This window comes from Meles meles, chromosome 2, assembly GCF_922984935.1.
Source record: "Meles meles chromosome 2, mMelMel3.1 paternal haplotype, whole genome shotgun sequence".
NCBI lineage: Eukaryota > Metazoa > Chordata > Mammalia > Carnivora > Mustelidae > Meles > Meles meles.
In genome coordinates this window covers 120,321,906-120,340,981 of record NC_060067.1, presented here as the reverse complement: position 1 = coordinate 120,340,981, position 19,076 = coordinate 120,321,906, and the positions used below count along the sequence as shown (strand labels likewise).

The window sequence follows — 19,076 nt, the reverse complement described above, 5'->3', positions numbered from 1 at the left end:
CAGTGCTTCACAGAGAAATCTTGAGGAAAAAAGAGATTGTTTTGTGTTTCTTCAAAATGCCAGTGAAATGAAATAGGAAAAGCACTGAATCTCTGTAGGATAGTAACTTTTTGTTGATAAGTAGAGTTTGAAGCATTCATTTCCCTAAGAAATTGACTTGAATAATATTATCCAATTTTAATTTTCCTATGAAAGCCAATGTAAAACTCAGTTTTATACGTTTATAAATATGGCATCTGATCTAAGGGGTTGTATTTAAAATGTATTGCAGTTAGCACCATTGGGACTGGAAAACAAAACATTGATGAAAAGGACATAAAATAATGTCATATTAGAGAAATAGGACAGTGAAAGATTAAACAACTAGTAAGAGTGGTCTGCATTAAAAATGTAAGATAACAAAAAAGAAACTAAAAGACTATTCCTTAGGAAGGTGTCATTCTTTCTCTTTAAAAGTGGAGGCTGTACATGTTTACTTAGACACCGTGAAGCAGACAGTTTAGACACAGAGACTGAGCAAATCACGTGTTTACTGTGTTACCGTAACACCTGAAGAATCACTTAACGACCTAAGAGAAAGTGTCTGTATTGTGACAGCCTCCATTTTTATAAATGCAACTCCTTTGGCTAATGCCAGGTCTCAGGTAGAGGAGGGGAAGGGGGAGTTGCGTAGGGATACTGCTTTGCTACGTTGGATTCCACGTCTTGGCAATTTAGTGAGTGCAGAGCATAGTCCCTCCTTTTCCTTTCATGTTGTTAGCTGGATAGGCTTGAAGAGGGAATGTGCTTAGGATGTTAGGTGTGCTTGTGTGTGCATGTTTATTCTCATATGCCTGCGAACCAGCCTAGGTGACATAATTTTCTTTTCCCAATGGTTATTCTCAACCTTGGTTGCCCATTGAAATCACCTAGGGGATTTTAAAAAAACACTGATGTCTCTTGAGACTCTGATTTAGTTGGTCTAGAGTATGACTTAGCCATCAAGATTTTGAAAGCTCTGGTGATCCAAAGTTGGGAAACACCCTAGATCAAATTTTTTTTTGGCCTGTATATAATTAGAAGGCACAGAAAATTGATAACCTTTTCTTGGATCTTTAAGTGATTCTGAGATTATACTTCATCAAGTCACCTGTAGTTTATTGGACGTATGATGAAGAATGAGAAAATAGTTCCATATTTCTATTTTATAGTAAGTATGTGTTAGAGTCTGTTCAGCTTCCCTGTGATTGGGGAGAGTAATTAAAAAGTAGGCAACAGTAGTTTTAAGACCAGGGTGAAGGGGCAGTCTTGCTTGTCTGTTTTCAAGTGTCCACTTTATCTTGTGATTTTCCTCTGTGTCATTCAAGATGACTTTTGTTCTCTTATAGCTGTCTGTGGCCATTTTAGTAAAGGGATGATCAAGACCCAGATGATGAAAAACGTCGGCAAACGTTTCCAATTTGTTACTTGTTACGTGTGCTCTTTCTTTCCCCTTATTATGATATCTTTTTTTTTTAAGATTTTATTTATTTATTTGACAGACAGAGATCACAAGTAGGCAGAGAAGCAGGCAGACAGAGAGAGAGAGGAGGAAGCAGGCTCCCCGCGAAGCAGAGAGCCCGATGCAGAACTCGATCCCAGGACCCTGAGATCATGACCTGAGCTGAAGGCAAAGGCTTAACCACTGAGCCACCCAGGCACCCCCCCCCCCCCCTTATTATGATATCTTAACTCAACTATGGGGACGTAACCAAGAAAATTTACTTTGGAAGTTGTCTTTTTTTTTTTAATTTTTTAACTTTTTATTAAGATATAAGGTATTATTAGCCCCAGGGGTACAGGTGTGTGAATCGTCAGTTTACACACTTCACGCCATAGCACATACTCTCCCCAATGTCCATAACCCAACCATGGAAGTTGTCTTTTTATGTGTTGGTACAAAGAAGAAAAAAAACAATCATCTTATGAATTGATGGGTGAATGATTTAATATAATTGTTTCTCATTTCTCTAGTGACAGTTATGGGGGTATAAAGCACTTTCAACTTTTTCTTAGTTCTATATCAGAGACAGGATTTGGGAAATATCAGTTGAATAAGATACACTTTAGAAAATAAAAATGCTTTTTTTAATTTTATTTTTTTAGATCTCTCTGAATAAAGGATGTAGAATGCTGTGCAGCACTGGGAATTTTTAAGGCCATTATTGACATGTCCTTTCTGCTAGCTTTCTTATAAATGTGTAACTATATACCTGGAACAAGAAATTGAGAGGCATTAAGTTTTCATAGATTACACTGTACATTATAACTGAACTTTTTAATGATATATTTTGTCAGAGTTGGGTGAATAGTTATGGCAAATGATTACTACCTTAAAAACCTTGAGGTTACAGTGATTCAAAGCAGAGGGGAAAGAAGTGTGGAAAAGCCATATTGGGCTTGTTTCTGTGGTGAATAATCTCTGAGACTGAGATTTATGTTGAGAAGGTTTTTCGGGGTGGTGTGGTCTAGAAGGGCATCTATTTGGGGATGAAGGAGGTGGAGTTGGGCAGAGGGAGAGACTGCAGGTTAGTGTAACGGAGGCCTCAGCCAGTCTCCTTGGGAGCTGTGAGGTCAAGTCGGCTGTTCCCCAGTCCTGAGTAGATGGAAGGGGGCTAGGCCTTTGTACTACACCTCTCCCTGCCACCGGATGTTGAAGGGGTGAACCATTAGCCCCGGAAATTCAGAAATTTGAAATGCAGAGAGCAGCCCAGCAGGGAACTGTCTGGAGCTGACACCTGCAGTGGCTGGGGGAGTGAAGAGGGGTATATGGGCAGTGCACCCCAGCTCCTGTGAAACCCAAAATGGAGAATATGTCAGCAGAAAGAGAAAAGATCCATCCTACATAATTTCTCTTTTCTACTGTTTTATTTAATCCTCTAGAATTCTTCCCCTGCCGTTGACTTCAGGACGATGAACCAAGCACATTACACCAGTTTAATAAATGATGAAACCATAGCAGTTTGGAGACAAAAACTCTCAGAACACAATAATGCAAATACAATCAAGTATGTGGCTGCTTGTTTTCATTTTATTTTTTCCAGGGTATATTGGAATGTTCTAGGTTAGTAATTTCCCTTACTTCCGTATTGAGGCTGTAAATATACATGGAATTTTTTATTTTAGGGAATCCTTTTTTTTTTTTTTTTTTTTGCCACATATTTCTTGAGGATTTAGTGTCCTTAGGCCCAGATAACATAATAGATTGTTCCCCCATTCTCTCAGAGTGTGTCCCTTAAACTTACCTTGTTCAGATCTTAAAAATCTTGACGGATGAAGGTGAGTTGGCCTTTCTGCTAAAAACAGAGCTCAGTGTTATAGTTCTTTACCCCCAAGAGTTTCTCCATCTGCATAATCCAAAGCATCCCAAAAGTAAGACAGCTGTTATCTTACCTAATCTTGAATAATATGTAGCATTTTCACACTGAAAATGATTAGCTGAGATGGCACTTTAATGTCAGGTTGAGAAAATAAAGTAAAAAGGATTGAAGCCTTTGATCAAGTTTATTTTATTTTATTATTATTTTTTAAAGATTTTTATTTATTTATTTATTTATTTGACAGAAAGAGAGATCACAAGTAGGCAGAGAAGCAGGTGGAGGGAGGGGGGAGCAGGCTCCCTGCTGAGCAGAGAGCCCAATGTGGGGCTCAATCCCAGGACCCCGGGATCATGACCAGAGCTGAAGGCAGAGGCTTAACCCATTGAACCACCCAGGTGCCCCTGATCAAGTTTATTTTAAAGGAGAATTTTGTCCTACACATTTTTATGCATTTTCATTGACTTTCCTTAGCATTTTCATTTTTCTGCAGAATCTAATAAATGAATGAATCACACTCTGTGTACTCAGTGGTATACACTGAAATAGGTCTAATACATCTTGCTTTGTGACATAGAGTATAGTAGGGCAAATGACCAGGTCCCTAAACTTTGGGGTGTACCAAAGGATCATTGGGAATGCCCTCCAGCAGCTCATGTCCTCAGAGTTTCTCTAACCCTAAGTGGCTCTGATGGGGAATTCAGTGTGGGAGGATGTAGGGGTAAGGGAAGGGGACAAGACTCATCCTGGTAGGGGCAGGTGGCTTCCCCTTTGCTGGGACCTTGACAGTTTACTCATTCTAAGTTTTCTTATTTATAAAATGAGGGGATGGAGGAAGTGATCTCTAGAGAACTTTCTTGACCCAGATTCTCTCATTACCAGCAATTACTGCAACCCCCTCCTTAACCATGTTTTTGTTGTATTTCTTCCCTTTTCCATATACTAACTGAGAGGGTCCAGGACTCTTCACACACAGTTTTTTTCTGGGCCCTCAGAAACTAGCTATTTTCCCAGAACCTCTGTTATATAGGTAATAGGGATAAACACTCATTTTCACTTATTTCAATTTCTTTCTCAGATAGGAAACACAATAGAAGGAAATGGTTGTTCATTTATTATTTTGCAAAGACAGTTTCTGTGTTTGGGAGATAACAGCTCAGCTTTTCTTTTGTGATTATATGTTTGGAGATGAGCTGGGGAATTTCTTAGATGGTTGATGGTGGAAGGATGTTCAAGATGGTTATCAGTGCAAGAGTCGTTCTTTCAGTGCTTCGGTACTTTTGATTTTAACACGACTTATGGAAAATTTAAGTACTTGTCCACTTTGAGACACAATGTTTCTCCACAGCAAGTGTACATTTTGCAGGGATTCATCTGGGTAAGAAAGCTGCTGCTAATGAAATCCTGGACTAGATGACTAACCTGTTGTTGAGGCTTGAATAACTATTTCTTTGTGATTACTAAAGGCTTGTCCACCTTTTTCTTTCTGAGCAGTGGCGTTGTTCAGATCTTATCTTCTGCAGCCTGTTGGAATGGAAGTTTTCTTGAAAAAAAGTAAGTGATTTAGAATCTTACAAAAAATACCCACATGTGATGCAAATACTCAGCAAAGGCTGTTAAAGATTTCTGTTCTCTTTGATGGTGATTGGCCTTAATTCAGTGGATAGGCTGATGATTTGTGCAAAAATTGGAATGCCTAATAATGATGAATGAGAGGATGTCAGGAGGTGCAATGCTGTTCATGCCTGGTTGGCAAAAATTAGCAAAGAGCAAGACTATCTCAGAGAGAGTCGATGTAATCAACAGCAGGATTTCTTAGGGCATTCTAAAGTGTTACCCCTAACATGTGTACCATATTTGTTTTTAAATCCTTAATTCTTCAAGTAGTCTCAGTTTCATTGGATTGCTTTCCCAAAGGTTTTACTCTTCTCAAAAAGAGCAAGCTTAGGGGGATGTTCCAAGGAAGCTCTAGGAGCTCCTTGGACTTAGGTCTAGCTTAGCTTACCAGGTTGTGACATTTGGGCTGAATTTCCAGGTAGTAAATGGCATTTTCTTGCTTGGCCTTATCCCTTCTGCAAATATACCCCTTGGGAACCTCATGCAGCAGAGTTCTTTGAACTCTGGTGATCCCAAATCCTGATCATCTCTAGTCCTTTTTTGCCAGATGAATGAAATCCCAAGAAGATTTAGAATTCAGTTCTGTGTGTGAATCCCACTCCATCCCCCACCAAAAATTTATGTCCCAACCTGGGTTGCCAGAGGTCAATTCAGAAACTCTCTTCAGTTACAGCTAGAGATTGCCAGGTCATGTACTTATATCATTAGGGCGGCTGAAATGAGTTCTTCCAGTTTATTTCAGACTTAATATTTAGCCTTTTCCTCCAGGGAAAAGTATCCTGGATTGTGCTGGTGTTGGTCTTTTAGGACAGGGGTTTTCAACCGAGGGGACATCTAGCAATGTCTGGTGACATTTTTTGGTTGTTCCAATGGTGGGAGGTAATACTACTGGCATCTAGTGGGTAAAAACCAAGGCTGTTGCAAAGCACCTCACAATCCTATCCATCCAACAAGGAATTATTTGGCCCCAAAAGTCAATAGCACCAAGGCTGAGAAACCTTGTTCTAGAAGGTTAGGTTTTTACGAAGGTTTGAAACAGCCCTTGGCCAGATTTGTCAGGCTATTCATCTTTAGTTTCATAAATTCCATAGAGATGTGGCTAAAATCTTTTTTTTTTTTTTTTTTAAACTGACAACTGTGCTATTTCAGGAGTCCTGCTTCTGTAGTTTATGCAGAATGCCTCACAGGAAACCAATTAAAGTGAAGACCACTTTTACAAAGCATAAATACATTTAGATAAAATAGATAAAATATTTTGTCTTTTCTTAACAGCATGGCAGAAAATACCTCAAAGCATATGGAAGGTTACATAAAGGACACCAGAATTCATTTCTGTGTTTCGGGTAGATTTATTTTTAGAGTAAAAATAACAAAAGACCCAACAAACAAAGCCCAAGCATCTCTTTATTTGACCATTTAAGTTTCAGTACATATAATTATGATTTTTTTTAATGTTAGAAATGCTACTTATGTTTTTATAAATTACAGCATTGCTGTCAGATGGTGTTAAAACTGTTTGAATGTGTCCATTACTCATAAACAGTAGCCTCTTTTGCAAATGCAGAATTCTTTTGTAAATTAGTAGATGTGGTAATGTTCAAGAGTAGGAATTTAAGAGATATTCTCTAAAAGTCTCTAAAAGGCCAAGATTTTATTTAAGGTTAGAAAAAAATGATTAGTTACTAGGAAGTTAAAAAAAATAGTAGTGGTGAAATTAGTCCTTGGGTGTATGTAATTGTATCCCCTGTGTAAACTCAGAGACACTAACTTTGTATTTGTTGTAGATCTGATTTTTAAAAAAAATTACTGAGAAAAGCTTTAAAGGAGGTTTGTTCTGCCTGCAATTTGTTGATGAGTGGGCCGGTTTGCACACGGGGTGTGTTTTGCCCCTTGGCACAGCATCTACCTCTAGGGCAGTGTACCACAATTACAGAAAAAGGCAGAAATTCAAGAGTAAATCAGGGAAATAACACTCTGCTTATAAATTTCAAGATAGCCTCAAATGGAAATGATGATCCTTACTTGTACTTTGAATGGAAAGAAAAAAAACTTGAAAATTTTAAGATCTTCTTGACAAGGGGTTCCAGAGCTTGATTCTGTTGGGCTTTCTTGAAATGTAGTATTTTTTTTTTTTTTTTTTTAAGATTCTATTTATTTGACAGAGATAGACACAGCAAGAGAGGGAACAGGAGCAGGGGGAGTGGGAGAGGGAGAAGCAAGCCTCCTGCTGAGCAGGGAGCCCGATGTGGGGCTCGATGCGGGGCTCGATGCGGGGCTCGATCCCAGGACCCTGGGATCATGACCTGAGCGGAAGGCAGATGTTTAACGACTGAGCCACCCAGGCGCCCCTGAAATGTAGTATTTTTACGCAGCTTGTCTGCTAGGTCAACTTTAAATCCAGTCAGTAGGGACAGACTATTTTGTTTCCCATTTCTAATTCCTATCAGAGTGTTTGCTTTGTTTTTCTTTTATTACACACTTTTAAAATTTTTGTTTAGAATTGATGAACATTTTAAAACAAGTCCCAAAATCCCTGGGATTGACCTGAACTCAACGAGAGTGTTATTTGAAAAATTAATGAGCTCTCAACACTCCATGATTCTAGAACAGGTAAGTTCCTTACATTTACAGAGTGTATTTTTTTAAAAAATGCATTTTTGCATTGCAGTGATTCAGCTTTCTTTTTTAAAATTATTTTTACTATCATATAATGTATTATTAGCCCCAGGGGTACAGGCCTGTGAATCATCAGGCTTACACATCTCACAGCACTCACCATAGCACATACCCTCCCCAGTGTCCATAACCCAACCCCCCTCTCCCTACCTGCCTTCCCCCGGCAACCCTCAGTTTGTTTTGTGACATTAAGAATCTCTTATGGTTTGTCTCCCTCCTGATCCCATCTTGTAGTAATTCAACTTTCAAGAGAAACAAAGAGTAAGATAAAAAGGCAAAAATCTTTTATAAATCTTAACTCTAAAATATTCACTTTGGGAATCTGACCTACCTTTGACTTTCTTCTTAGCTTAACTCTTTCTAAGCAAATGCCCTCCCTGAGTAAGGTCTGCAGGGATGGGGATCTTTGGCTTTTCGTTCCACTGATGTATCTCTTGAGTGCCCCGGTGCATATACCGAGAGAATGGGAGTTGAGATACCGAATACCTTATGAATTTAAAGGTAAGGTAAATAGATCTCAGGCACGTTAGAGTTTCTCAGTATTCTTTTCTCTCATGCAGATCTTGAACAGCTTTGAAAGTTGCCTAATTCCTCAGTTGTCGAGTTCACCACCAGATGTTGAAGCCATGAGAATCTATTTAATACTACCGGAGTTCCCCCTGCTCCAGGATTCCAAGTATTACATAACGCTGACCATTCCCCTGGCCATGGCCATTCTGCGGCTGGATACAAACCCCAGCAAAGTATTAGGTGAATTTGCAAAACTCACTACCAGTGGTTTTGTACTTTTTATTTTATTGGTGTGACCGCTGGCTCTCAGTGGACTGAGATCTGAGAATCTATTTGTTGCCATTTCATATGCTTACCATTCAGATCTTTACCTTTCTTTGCTGCTTGTCCTCTAACTGGCCATATATGCACGATGAGCAAGTTGGACCATTATTTACGTTATTTGAAATGATTCATGCCAGAATAATCTTGATTTTTAAATATTCACAAGGTTAGATTATCCAGCTTTAAACTACTTTTTTCACCTCTACCTTTGCTCGTCATTAATAGCATCTCAAAAATTAGTGTCCCTCTGTTGCACTTTCTCCCTTACCTAATTTAGGGGGTGGGAGTGACATGAACAGTTTGGTGTGATGCACAGGTCTCCAAAAGAGGAGAGGAAGAAAATGACCTAGTGGAGACTTACCCAATGTTTGTTCTGTTTTTCTTTTTTAGGACAGTTGAGTCCACACTGATTTTTGCAGGCCGCGGACACTTTGCTGAGATAAGAACCTTCCGTTCCTCAGTGAATTGGAGAGTGTCTCTCATGGGAGTAGCGCCTGAGATGTTTTTGTTAATCAAGTGCAGAAAGTCTGTCACCTGGCTTTTCCCTTTTATTTATTTATTTTTTTTTCTGGTCAATTTTTTTTCAGGTGTTCATTGCAACTCAGTAACTTCTGCGTTCCATGCGGACTAGGATGTTACTTGAGTGTGTCTCCCCATGAGTAAAGAGACCTGTGTTCCTGAGGATGGAATCCCGGCTTTTCCATATTGCTTCCACCTTTGCAGAAGATTTAAAACAGAAATAATAATGAAAGCACTAGGAATATGTTAGTCCTTCATTTTGCTTTTTTAAGATCAAAGCCCCGTGGGGCGTATTTTTTCAGGTGTTCTAGTAGACTGTGAGGTAGAGCGATGGTGATCTCCGAAGGAACATTACCTGACATTTAAGTTTTGGGTTTCGTTTTTTGTTTTTTTTTTTAATTTTAATTTTTCTAGGTAGGGCCGTGCAGAGAGATCAGAGCTATTCAGTTTTACCCTTGTTTTTAACTGCTAATTAAAGAAATTTAAATTTAAAAGAATATCCCAAAGTGTACGGAAAATACTGCACGTACCCATTCACACACAGATTCATGATTATCAGTATTTTGCCTTTTCTGTTTTCTGTATTCCACCTACCACCACCTTTATATTTTTGCTGAAATATTTTTTAAAAATAACAGACATCCTATCATTTCATCTGCTAAGTATTTCAGTATGGCTGAATTCACTTCTGACAATGTAGAAACCAATGCTTGAGCCTTCTTGTCTGGTTTTGAGAAAGCACGGTTTGGGGAGAAACAGAAATAGTAGTTTTCCACTAACATCCCCCTTGAAGGGAGGGTGTGATTGCCCTGTGTTCAGGGGCGTGTGGTCCTTTGCATCCCTGGCACAGCATGTAGGTGGAGGCTGAGGTGAGGGGTGCAGCAAGAATGAGGAGATGTGAATGCTCCTGCCCACAACAGGTGCCTCAGCATCTAGTCCATACGGACCTTTGGAACTGAACTTCTAGCTTAGCTCTCTGAATAGGTCTTGGAGGGGAAAAAAAAAAATCAGATCAAGCATTACACAAAAAGCTCGAGGGATTCTTGTGTAGCTCCTGCTCTCTTCAGAAATGCTTTAATGGATTCTTTTTAAAGTCAGCTTTGGGAAACCGTATTTTAGACTAATGTTCATTTTCTAGCTGGAGCGGTTTTTAGCTAGTAGGCAGAAGACATAAACACTCGACCAAGGATACATGCTGAAATATGTCTTTTCTTTCTTTCTTTCTAAAGATAACTGGTGGTCTCAGGTATGCCCAAAATATTTCATGAAGCTGGTAAACCTCTACAAAGGTGCGGTCGTTTACCTACTGAGAGGAAGAAAGACATTCTTAATTCCTGTACTGTTTAACAATTATATTACAGCAGCTCTCAAGCTCCTGGAGAAGTTATATAAGGTGAGCACAGAGAGGAGCCTTTGGGGAGAGGGCTGAATAGATGGTAGGCTCAAATGTCCTACTGAGGTTGTCCAGGGAAGGCCCTCTTTGACTTGTCTTGGTTTTAATTTTCCTTATTTCACTCCTCATCAGGTAAATCTCAAAGTGAAGCATGTGGAGTATGATACATTTTACATTCCTGAGATTTCCAGTCTTGTGGACATTCAGGAAGACTACCTCATGTGGTTCTTGCATCAAGCAGGAATGGTAAGAATTCATGTAAAGCAGATCTTAAAGCTTTAGTCTTTTCTCAGAGTACAAATATGAGCAAGAAGAGCACATCTGAGTCCCCGATTTGTCCTTGACTTTGGTATTGATGTCACAGTGTTTTGGCTGGCTTGGCATTCGAAACTTTTGAAGTGCTCTGAGAAATCGTAAGTGGTCAGTAAGGAGTCATAAATGGTTCAAATCTTAATTCGTTGGCCAACATTTTATTTATTTTATTTTTTAAGATTTCATTTTATTTTGTCAGTGTTCCAAGATTCACTGTTTATGCACCACACCCAGTGCTCCATGCAGTACGTGCCCTCCTTAATACCCACTACCAGGCTCACCCAACCCCCACCCCCTCCTCTTGAAAACCCTGTTTGTTTCTCAGAATCCACAGTCTCTCATGTTTTGTCTCCCACTCCGATTTCCCCCAACTCACTTCTCCTCTCCATCTCCCAGTGTCTTCCATGTTATTCCTTATGCTCCACAAGTAAGTGAAACCATATGATAATTGACTCTCTCTGCTGGCCTTATTTCACTCAACATAATCTCTTCCAGTCCCGTCCATGTTGATACAAAAGTTGGGTATTCATCCTTTCTGATGGAGGCATAATACTCCATTGTATATATGGACCATATCTTTTTTATCCATTTGTTTGTTGAAGGGCATCTTGGCTCTTTCTACAGTTTGGCAATTGTGGACATTGCTGCTATGAACACTGGGGTACAGATGGCCCTTCTTTTCACTACATCTGTATCTTTGGGGTAAATACCCAGTAGTGCAACTGCAGGGTCATAGGGTAGCTCTGTCTTTAATTTATTAAGGAATCTCCACACTGTTTTCCAAAGTGGCTGCATCAACTTGCATTCCTACCAACAGTGTAAGAGGGTTCCCCTTTCTCCACATTCTCTCCAGCCCTTGTTGGGTTGCCTCTTTGTTTTGTTGACTGTTTTCTTTGCTGTGCAGAAGCTTTTGATCTTGATGAAGTCCCAAAAGTTTATTTCGCTTGTTTCCTTTGCCTTTGGAGACATGTCTTTTTTAAAATTTTTAAAAGATTTTATTTATTTATTTGACAGAGAGCGAGCAATCACGAGTAGGTAGAGAGGAAGGCAGAGAGTGGGGGTGGGGAGGGGAAGCAGGCTCCCCGCTGAGCAGAGAGCCCAAAGCAGGGCTCGATCCCAGGATCCTGAGATCATGACTTGAGCCAAAGACAGATGCTTAACCCACTGAGCCACCCAGGCACCCCTGGAGACATACCTTGAAGGAAGTTGCTGTGGCCGAGGTCAAAGAGGTTACTGCCTATGTTCTCCTCTAGGATTCTGATGGATTCCTGTCTCACATTGAGGTCTTTTATCCATTTCGAGTTTATCTTTGTGTACGGTGTAAGAAAATGGTCGAGTTTCATTCTTCTACACACAGCTGTCCAGTTTTCCCAGCACCATTTTTTGAAGAGACTGTCTTTTTTCCACTGTATATTTTTTCCTGCTTTGTCAAAGATTATTTGACCGTAGAGTTGAGGGTCCATATCTGGGCTCTCTACTCTGTTCCATTGGTCTATGTGTCTGTTTTTGTGCCAGTACCATACTGTCTTGGTGATCACAGCTTTGTAGTAAAGCTTGAAATCAGGCAACGTGATGCCCTCAGTTTTGCTTTTCTTTTTTCAACATTTCCTTAGCAATTCGAGGTCTCCTATGGTTCCATACAAATTTTAGGATTGTTTGTTCCAGCACTTTGAAAAATGCTGGTGGAATTTTCATTGGGATGAGTTAGCCAACATTTTAAAAATCAAGGTATCTAAAGTAGTCACACTGGTAGGAGTAGAAAGTAGGGTGGTGGTGGCTGGGGCCTGAGGGAAAGGAAATGGAGAGTTGTTTAGTAGCTATAGAACTTCAGTTTTGGAAGAGGAAAATGTTCTGGAGATCTGCCGTGTAATAATGTGAACATAGTCAGCACTACTGAATTGTACACCTAAAAATGGTAAAGATGGCAAACTTTATGTTAGGTGTCTTTTACTACAAAAAAGGCAAGATGCTTAAAATGAATTTCTAGCTTTTCTTGAAACTTGGAATATCTGGCAGCATAGCCCATCCTCCCAGATGGTGCCCATGGGCTGGAGTTCAACAGTGGCTCTTTAGACGAGGTTTCTATGTGCCACAATCCTCACTGCCCTCGATTTTGACATTGAGGAAAGGATCATTTGCTAATTACCATCTTCTAATAGGTAGCTTACTTCAGTCGTCTCATGTTGGCACCTGAACCCTGCAGGCCACCTCTGATTTGGGATTATGGGTGTGATGATGTCACCTATCCCTGACCTAGCTGTCACCTATGTTAGAGGTGCCACCCATGGGACTGCGGATTCCTGCCTGCCACCATGACTTGGCAAGGAGTGCCCAATTTGATTGCACACTGGCCTGGGATCTCTGCCAGGGTGTTGAGGACCGTCCTCCCCTCTGTGGCGTGTGTGTAAATTGGAGTTATGTCAGAATGAAGATGTGGTCACTGTACTTAGTGAAGTTGTGTGCAGCAGATATATTTGATGTGAGTCCTTGCCAGTTGAACAGATCCATCACCAAAACTGAGACAGTATTTTCCCTGTAGTGTTTTTGGAGGTCAGTAATGGTCTCTAATAGCAAGGTGTATGAAGGGGTTTATTTAATGTAGAAGATTATTTGGTTTTTCAAATAAGAGGTGATCAGTGCTAGAGACAATAATGTGTTTTTAAAATTTAAATTCAATTAATTAACATAAAAATAACATATACTGTAGTATTTGTGTCAAGGGTACAAGGCTATGATTGATCAGTCTTATTACCCAGTGCTCATTACAACACATCCCTCCCCAGTGTCCATTACCCAGTTACATGTTTTTGTTTTTAGAGATTTTATTTATTGGGGCACCTGGGTGGCTCAGTGGGTTAAAGCCTCTGCCTTTGGCTCAGGTCGTGATCCCAGGGTCCTGGGATCGAGCCCCGCATCGGGCTCTCTGCTCAGCAGGAAGCCTGCTTCCTCCCTCTCTCTCTTCCTGCCTCTCTGCCTACTTGTGATCTCTGTCTGTCAAATAAATAAAAAAAATCTAAAAAGAAGTTGCTGGCATTAGAAATGTAGATGATCATGATAGCAGTCTGTGAATGACAGTACTTAAGTGAGCAACTCTGGCTTTCTTTTAGATTCCACGTAGCGGTGATGCCGTGTAGTATTTGTCTTTCTCTGTGTGGCTCATTTTACTTGGCATGCCCTTCAGGTTCACGCATGTTTTTGCAAATGGCAGGATTTCCTCTTTTATGGCTGGATAATATTCCTCTGTGTGTGTGTGTGTGCATGTGTGTGTGTGTGTGTGTGCACCACAATAAACGGCGTTGTGTGTCAAAGGTTTTAGCGTGGTAGTAGCTAAGGCAGTCCAGTGTATAGTTTAGAGCACATGCTCTAGTCAAAAAGAACTGGGTTCAGGGGCGCCTGGGTGGCTCAGTGGGTTAAAGCCTCTGCCTTCAGCTCAGGTCATGATCCCAGGGTCCTGGGATTGAGTTCCGCATAGGGCTCTCTGCTTGGCAGGGAGCCTGCTTCCTCCTCTCTCTGCCTGCCTCTCTGCCTACTTGTGATCTCTCTCTGTCAAATAAATAAATAAATAAAATCTTAAAAAAAAAAAAAAAAAGATCTGGGTTCAGATCTCAAAGGTGGCATACCAGCTCTGTGTCCTTAGGCAAGTTGCTTAATTCCTACAGTCCTGGTGTCCTTGTTTGTAAATGAGAATTACAACGGTCTAGTGAGAATTAGCTGGAGAAAGCATGGAGAGGCTTACTTGACAGAGTGCTCAATGTGTGGCATATAATAAACCCTCACTGACTAGTTTTCAGTAAGCAGCTCTGGGGCACCTGTGGTGTGTCGTGAGCTGTTGGTCACTGGGAATGCAGACATGTAGCACGTGGTGATTGCCTCTGTGGGGTAGTCAGTGCAGAGGCAGCAGTGAAAACAGGCGTTACAAAGCCGTGTTGCCCTTGTGTGGAAAGGGCAATGGAGCACAAAAGGAACATTCTAGAGTGACTGATTTTTGCTCATTTTAAAGATTTATTTTAATTTATTCCAGAGAGAGAGAGAGAGAGCAGAGGAAGGAGCAAAGGGAGAGGGACAAGCGGACTCCATGCTGAGTGTGGAGCTTGATATGGGGCTCCATTTCAGGACCCTGAGACTTCACCAACGGAGCTGCCCAGGCACCCTGATTTTTGCTTCTTTTAAAGAAGAGGTGGTAGTAGTTTGGTTCTTCCAGTTCATAAACTGCCATCTTCTACACTTGAAAACCAAAGAGCACATAGAACAAGTGGCTTTGTGGGCTCCCCTAGAGGGCAGCGCGAGGGAGAAAGTGAGTAACAAAGTAAATGCTTCCCAAGTAAACATGAGAACCGACTTGACACCTTGCTGGATGTGTCACTCTGGGCAGCGGTCCGGCTCTAGGAACTGTGTTGCGCACGGGCGAGACAAGGCCACTTGTTCATTCAGCATCAAGCTGTGATGCTGGGAAGCCAGACTCCTGTGGTGGGGACAGGAATGCCGGGTGGCAGGCCCTAAGGCCCTGAGTGAGCTGTGTCTTCTCGTGCTGCAGGTGTTTGTACAGTACCTCTTGTCCCCAGCCAGCCACAGCCATGCTTAGGAATTTAAAAAAGGAGAAAGGGTATTCCCAATTCCCCATGTCTGCACCATGTACTTATTCCATGCTTCTGTTTAATATACTTTGACAATGAAATAAGGTCACAGTCTAATCCCGTCTCAAGCAGGAGCACTTGAAGTATGGTCCGTTACCAGTACTTCGCTACTTTTATGTTTGTCACACTCATTCTGGGGCGGGGGATGGCCCAGGACAAGCAGCCTCCTCCCCGAGAGGGTCGCACATCTTACCAGTTCACGCTCATGCTCCTACCTACGTTAGGGAGGACAGCCATAGAGCAAAATCCTAACGCTGCTGTTTGAACATTCATTTCCTGTAATACAGAAATGCCAGGACTAACAGCATTTCTAAAATAGCATTTACAGAATAAAAATCAGTGAAATTAAATGATTGTATTTCAGATTCAAAAACCCATAGGCTTATAAAAAATTATAGACCTTTTATGTATAAACAGACCTTCATAGAGATGCCTGGGTGGCTCAGTCGGTCAGGTGGCTGGCTCTTGATTTCGGCTTATGTCATGCTCTTGGGTCATGAGTTCGAGCTCTGTGGCTGGCTCCGTGCTAAGCAGGGAGTCTGCTTGAGATTCTCTCTCCCTCTTCCCCTCCCCCACTCTGGCAGTTGTGCACGCGCTCTCTCTCTCTCTAGAATAAATGGGTAAATCTTCAAAATTTTTTTAAAGAAGTAGACCATACGGTTCTGTTCCTTCCTTTGACCAAATAGCCTTCCTTTGCCTTCTTTAGAGCTGGCACTGTGGTCCTCCCCTGGCTGGGGGAGGGTCTCACGGACCATCAGCCCTCTGGCCTTGGCTCTTGCTCCTAACCAAGGCAGTTCTGGATTTCTTGGGAGGCAGCACACCAAACCCCAATCCCGCCCCAGGAGAGGGTGGTGATCTTGCCCTCCATTTAACTCCTCTGCATTTTACTGAGGCAGAAGAGACATCTGCCTACTTCCCAAACTAGGCTCTGGCAGGGGTGAAGGGGTCAGGTGAGGGGCTCTGGGAGGGACTAGGACTGAGGAGGTAGATGTTGGAGGAGGCCTGGGTGGGCTCATGCTGGGACTGGCAGCAAGAGGGCAGCAGCATGGTCTGAGAACAGCAGCGGGCCTGGAGTGGGCTGGGACCTTCAGACAGACCTGCCAGCTGAGGTCTGAAATAACTGTATTGGCCAGCAAAAATAGCAGTATTTATGAAGACTTGGTCTGCTGCAATGCTGTAATGCCTGCAGCTGTTCTCGTGGTCACTCTGGTCACTTCTCTCTCAGTCACTTTTACATTTGAAGTATTCAGAACTTTATCTTGCTTTATAGACCAACACACATTAAAGATCTTTCTTGTCCCTTGAGAATAAGCAAATAACACGTAGTTCTGAATATTGCCACTGCTTTTTTAATTTCTAAAATTTTTTAATAAACATATAATGTATTATTAGCCCCGGGGGTACAGGTCTGTGAATCGCCAGGTTTACACACTTCACAGCACTCACCATAGCACATACCCTCCCCAATGTCCATAACCCCACCACCCTCTCCCTATCCCCCTCCCCCTGGCCCCCCTCAGTTTGTTTTGTGAGATTAAGAGTCTCATAGTTTGTCTCCCTCCCGATCCCATCTTGTTTCATTTATTCTTCTCCTATCCCCCTAACCCCCCATGTTGCTTCTCCATGTCCTCATATCAGGGAGATCATATGATAATTGTCTTTCTCCGGTTGACTTATTTTGCTAAGCATGATACCCTCTAGTTCCATCCACGTCGTCGCAAATTTGCCACCGCTTTTAAACCCACTTCCCTAGGATGCTTCTAACTTTTTCAGGTACCTAGACTAGAAGGTCACTTTGTGAAGGGCTGTTTTATGGTATGTGGCCTTTTTTTTTTTTTTTTTGTAGTGATTTCAATTCCTAATTTCCAAATAATTAGAAGTGTAGGTATGAGAATGAGCCAAATTAGCCTGGATTATATATGAATGATTCCTTACTTTGTCTCACTGGACTGGAATCCACTCCAGTTAGGGTTTCTTAGTCTAGAGAAATGTTCCAAGATCTCTAAAGGAACCTTTATATAGGTTCCTATATATAGGATAATTTTAATGAAAATGGATGGATTTTAGTGAAAATTGCTATTAAATGATTTCATCGAAATATATACAAACACAAAAGGATGTAGTTAAACTCTTCTTATTTAGTAGCCTTTAACAATTATAGAGCCAACCAAATCTATAAATTAAATGCAGACAAAACTCTAAAATCAGTAAAATGCAGATTAGCCTTATGATGAAATGTGACAGCAAAAACATCTTATTGAAACCCACTGCATTGTGGGGAGGAACTGCCAGCTGTCAGGCCTTGGTGCCTGAATTCCCGCAACCTGCCGGCCCTGGGATGACTCAGCTCTATTTTTTTTTCAGAAGCTATTAAACATTCTTTCATGCAGTGGGCCAAGACTGTTCCTGGACGCAAATGCATCACTTACAGAGGAAGGCTGCTTTTCTTCTTTTTCAGTACCCTTGGACAATTAAGCATATATAATGTGATGCTAGGGCAATCATTAAAATAAATGAAAATCGTCATAAGGACGTCGTTCAGAATGCGTTTTCATGAATTTAGTTTAGGATATTATTTTAAAGAACTCACAGAATTTTTAAAAATTCATAGAGCACTCAGATCTCTGAGAGTAAGTCTGCAGTTTTCTGTTTGAGAAATACTGCTGATCAACAGAATGTATATTGTTGATGTTTTTGTTTCTATTAAATCAGTCAATAATGTTTGTTTTATAACCTAACAACTTCCAGAAAAAAACATTTTTTTTTCTTGGTAAATGGTAACAAACCTTGTAGACATGTTTCAATTGTGATTTTTATTTTTTATTGTTATTCCCATCCTCAGAATTTTATTTAGATTTATTCACATATTGATGGACTGTCTTCTACAGGCCAAGCACTAGTCTGAGTGCTGAGTCAGGGACACGTTTCTAAATATTTGTTTTCTCCTAGTCATAAAGTGTGTGTGTGTGTGTGTGTGTGTGTGTGTGTGTAAGAAGATGAAATATGACACCAAATAAAATACAGTCTGCATCATCCATTTACCCAATAAAATTAATATCTGAAGTCAAGGTTGTAAAGCTCCTGTTTTGGAATTTGATTTCTTATAAAAGAACATTCTGTTAATGCTGTAAATTATGGGGTCAGTGAAATGGTCTTTAAAGGTCCTTTAAATTTTTTTAGAATTGTTTTCATATTTTTTTCTTAGTCTGTACCCATCAAAACATCTGGTCTGTTCCATCAAAAGTCCAGTCAGCCATTCAAATGGCGTTCGCTCTCTGCCTGGGCAGAAATTGGTTATATGTTTTGTTATTTATATTTTATATTTACAGGGGGTAGAAATTTCAGGTTTTGCAATCCAAGTAAGAGACTTTTTATTTTTCTTTATACAGAAGGCTAGACCATCTATAATACAGGTAAATGATCCATTTTTCATTTAATTCTATATTTTTCCAGCAGTATTCTCTGTGGAACACTGTAATATTTGCCAGTAATATGTTTTATTCTAGGATACTGTCACACTTTGTTCCTACCCCTTCATCTTTGATGCCCAAGCCAAGACCAAAATGTTACAGACCGATGCTGAACTACAGATGCAGGTATCACATTTTAAAAATGATTTCCTCTTACTGTGTTCTGTTCATCCTAAGCATTCCATTGTAACTTTTACTAACAGGAAAGAGTCTGCTTAGCTTGTAACTTTCATTATAACTTTTTAGAACTATTATAAATTTTTTCAGCAATTTTATGTTGAATGTA

The 19,076-nt window shown here is 40.7% G+C and overlaps 1 protein-coding gene across 4 annotated transcripts in view; it reads left to right on the top strand.

The window, feature by feature from the left end:
• The window catches only part of HERC3 (HECT and RLD domain containing E3 ubiquitin protein ligase 3), a 122,307-nt gene that overhangs the window by 67,392 nt on the left and 35,839 nt on the right, over nt 1-19,076 (top strand). For all 4 annotated transcript variants that reach the window (XM_045987936.1, XM_045987919.1, XM_045987926.1 and 1 more), the window contains 8 exons: nt 2,902-3,026; nt 4,830-4,889; nt 7,451-7,562; nt 8,189-8,378; nt 10,211-10,374; nt 10,507-10,620; nt 18,710-18,733; nt 18,827-18,916. In XM_045987936.1, coding sequence (XP_045843892.1) covers nt 2,902-3,026; nt 4,830-4,889; nt 7,451-7,562; nt 8,189-8,378; nt 10,211-10,374; nt 10,507-10,620; nt 18,710-18,733; nt 18,827-18,916 — 879 coding nt within the window. The remainder of the gene's footprint in view (nt 1-2,901; nt 3,027-4,829; nt 4,890-7,450; nt 7,563-8,188; nt 8,379-10,210; nt 10,375-10,506; nt 10,621-18,709; nt 18,734-18,826; nt 18,917-19,076) is intronic.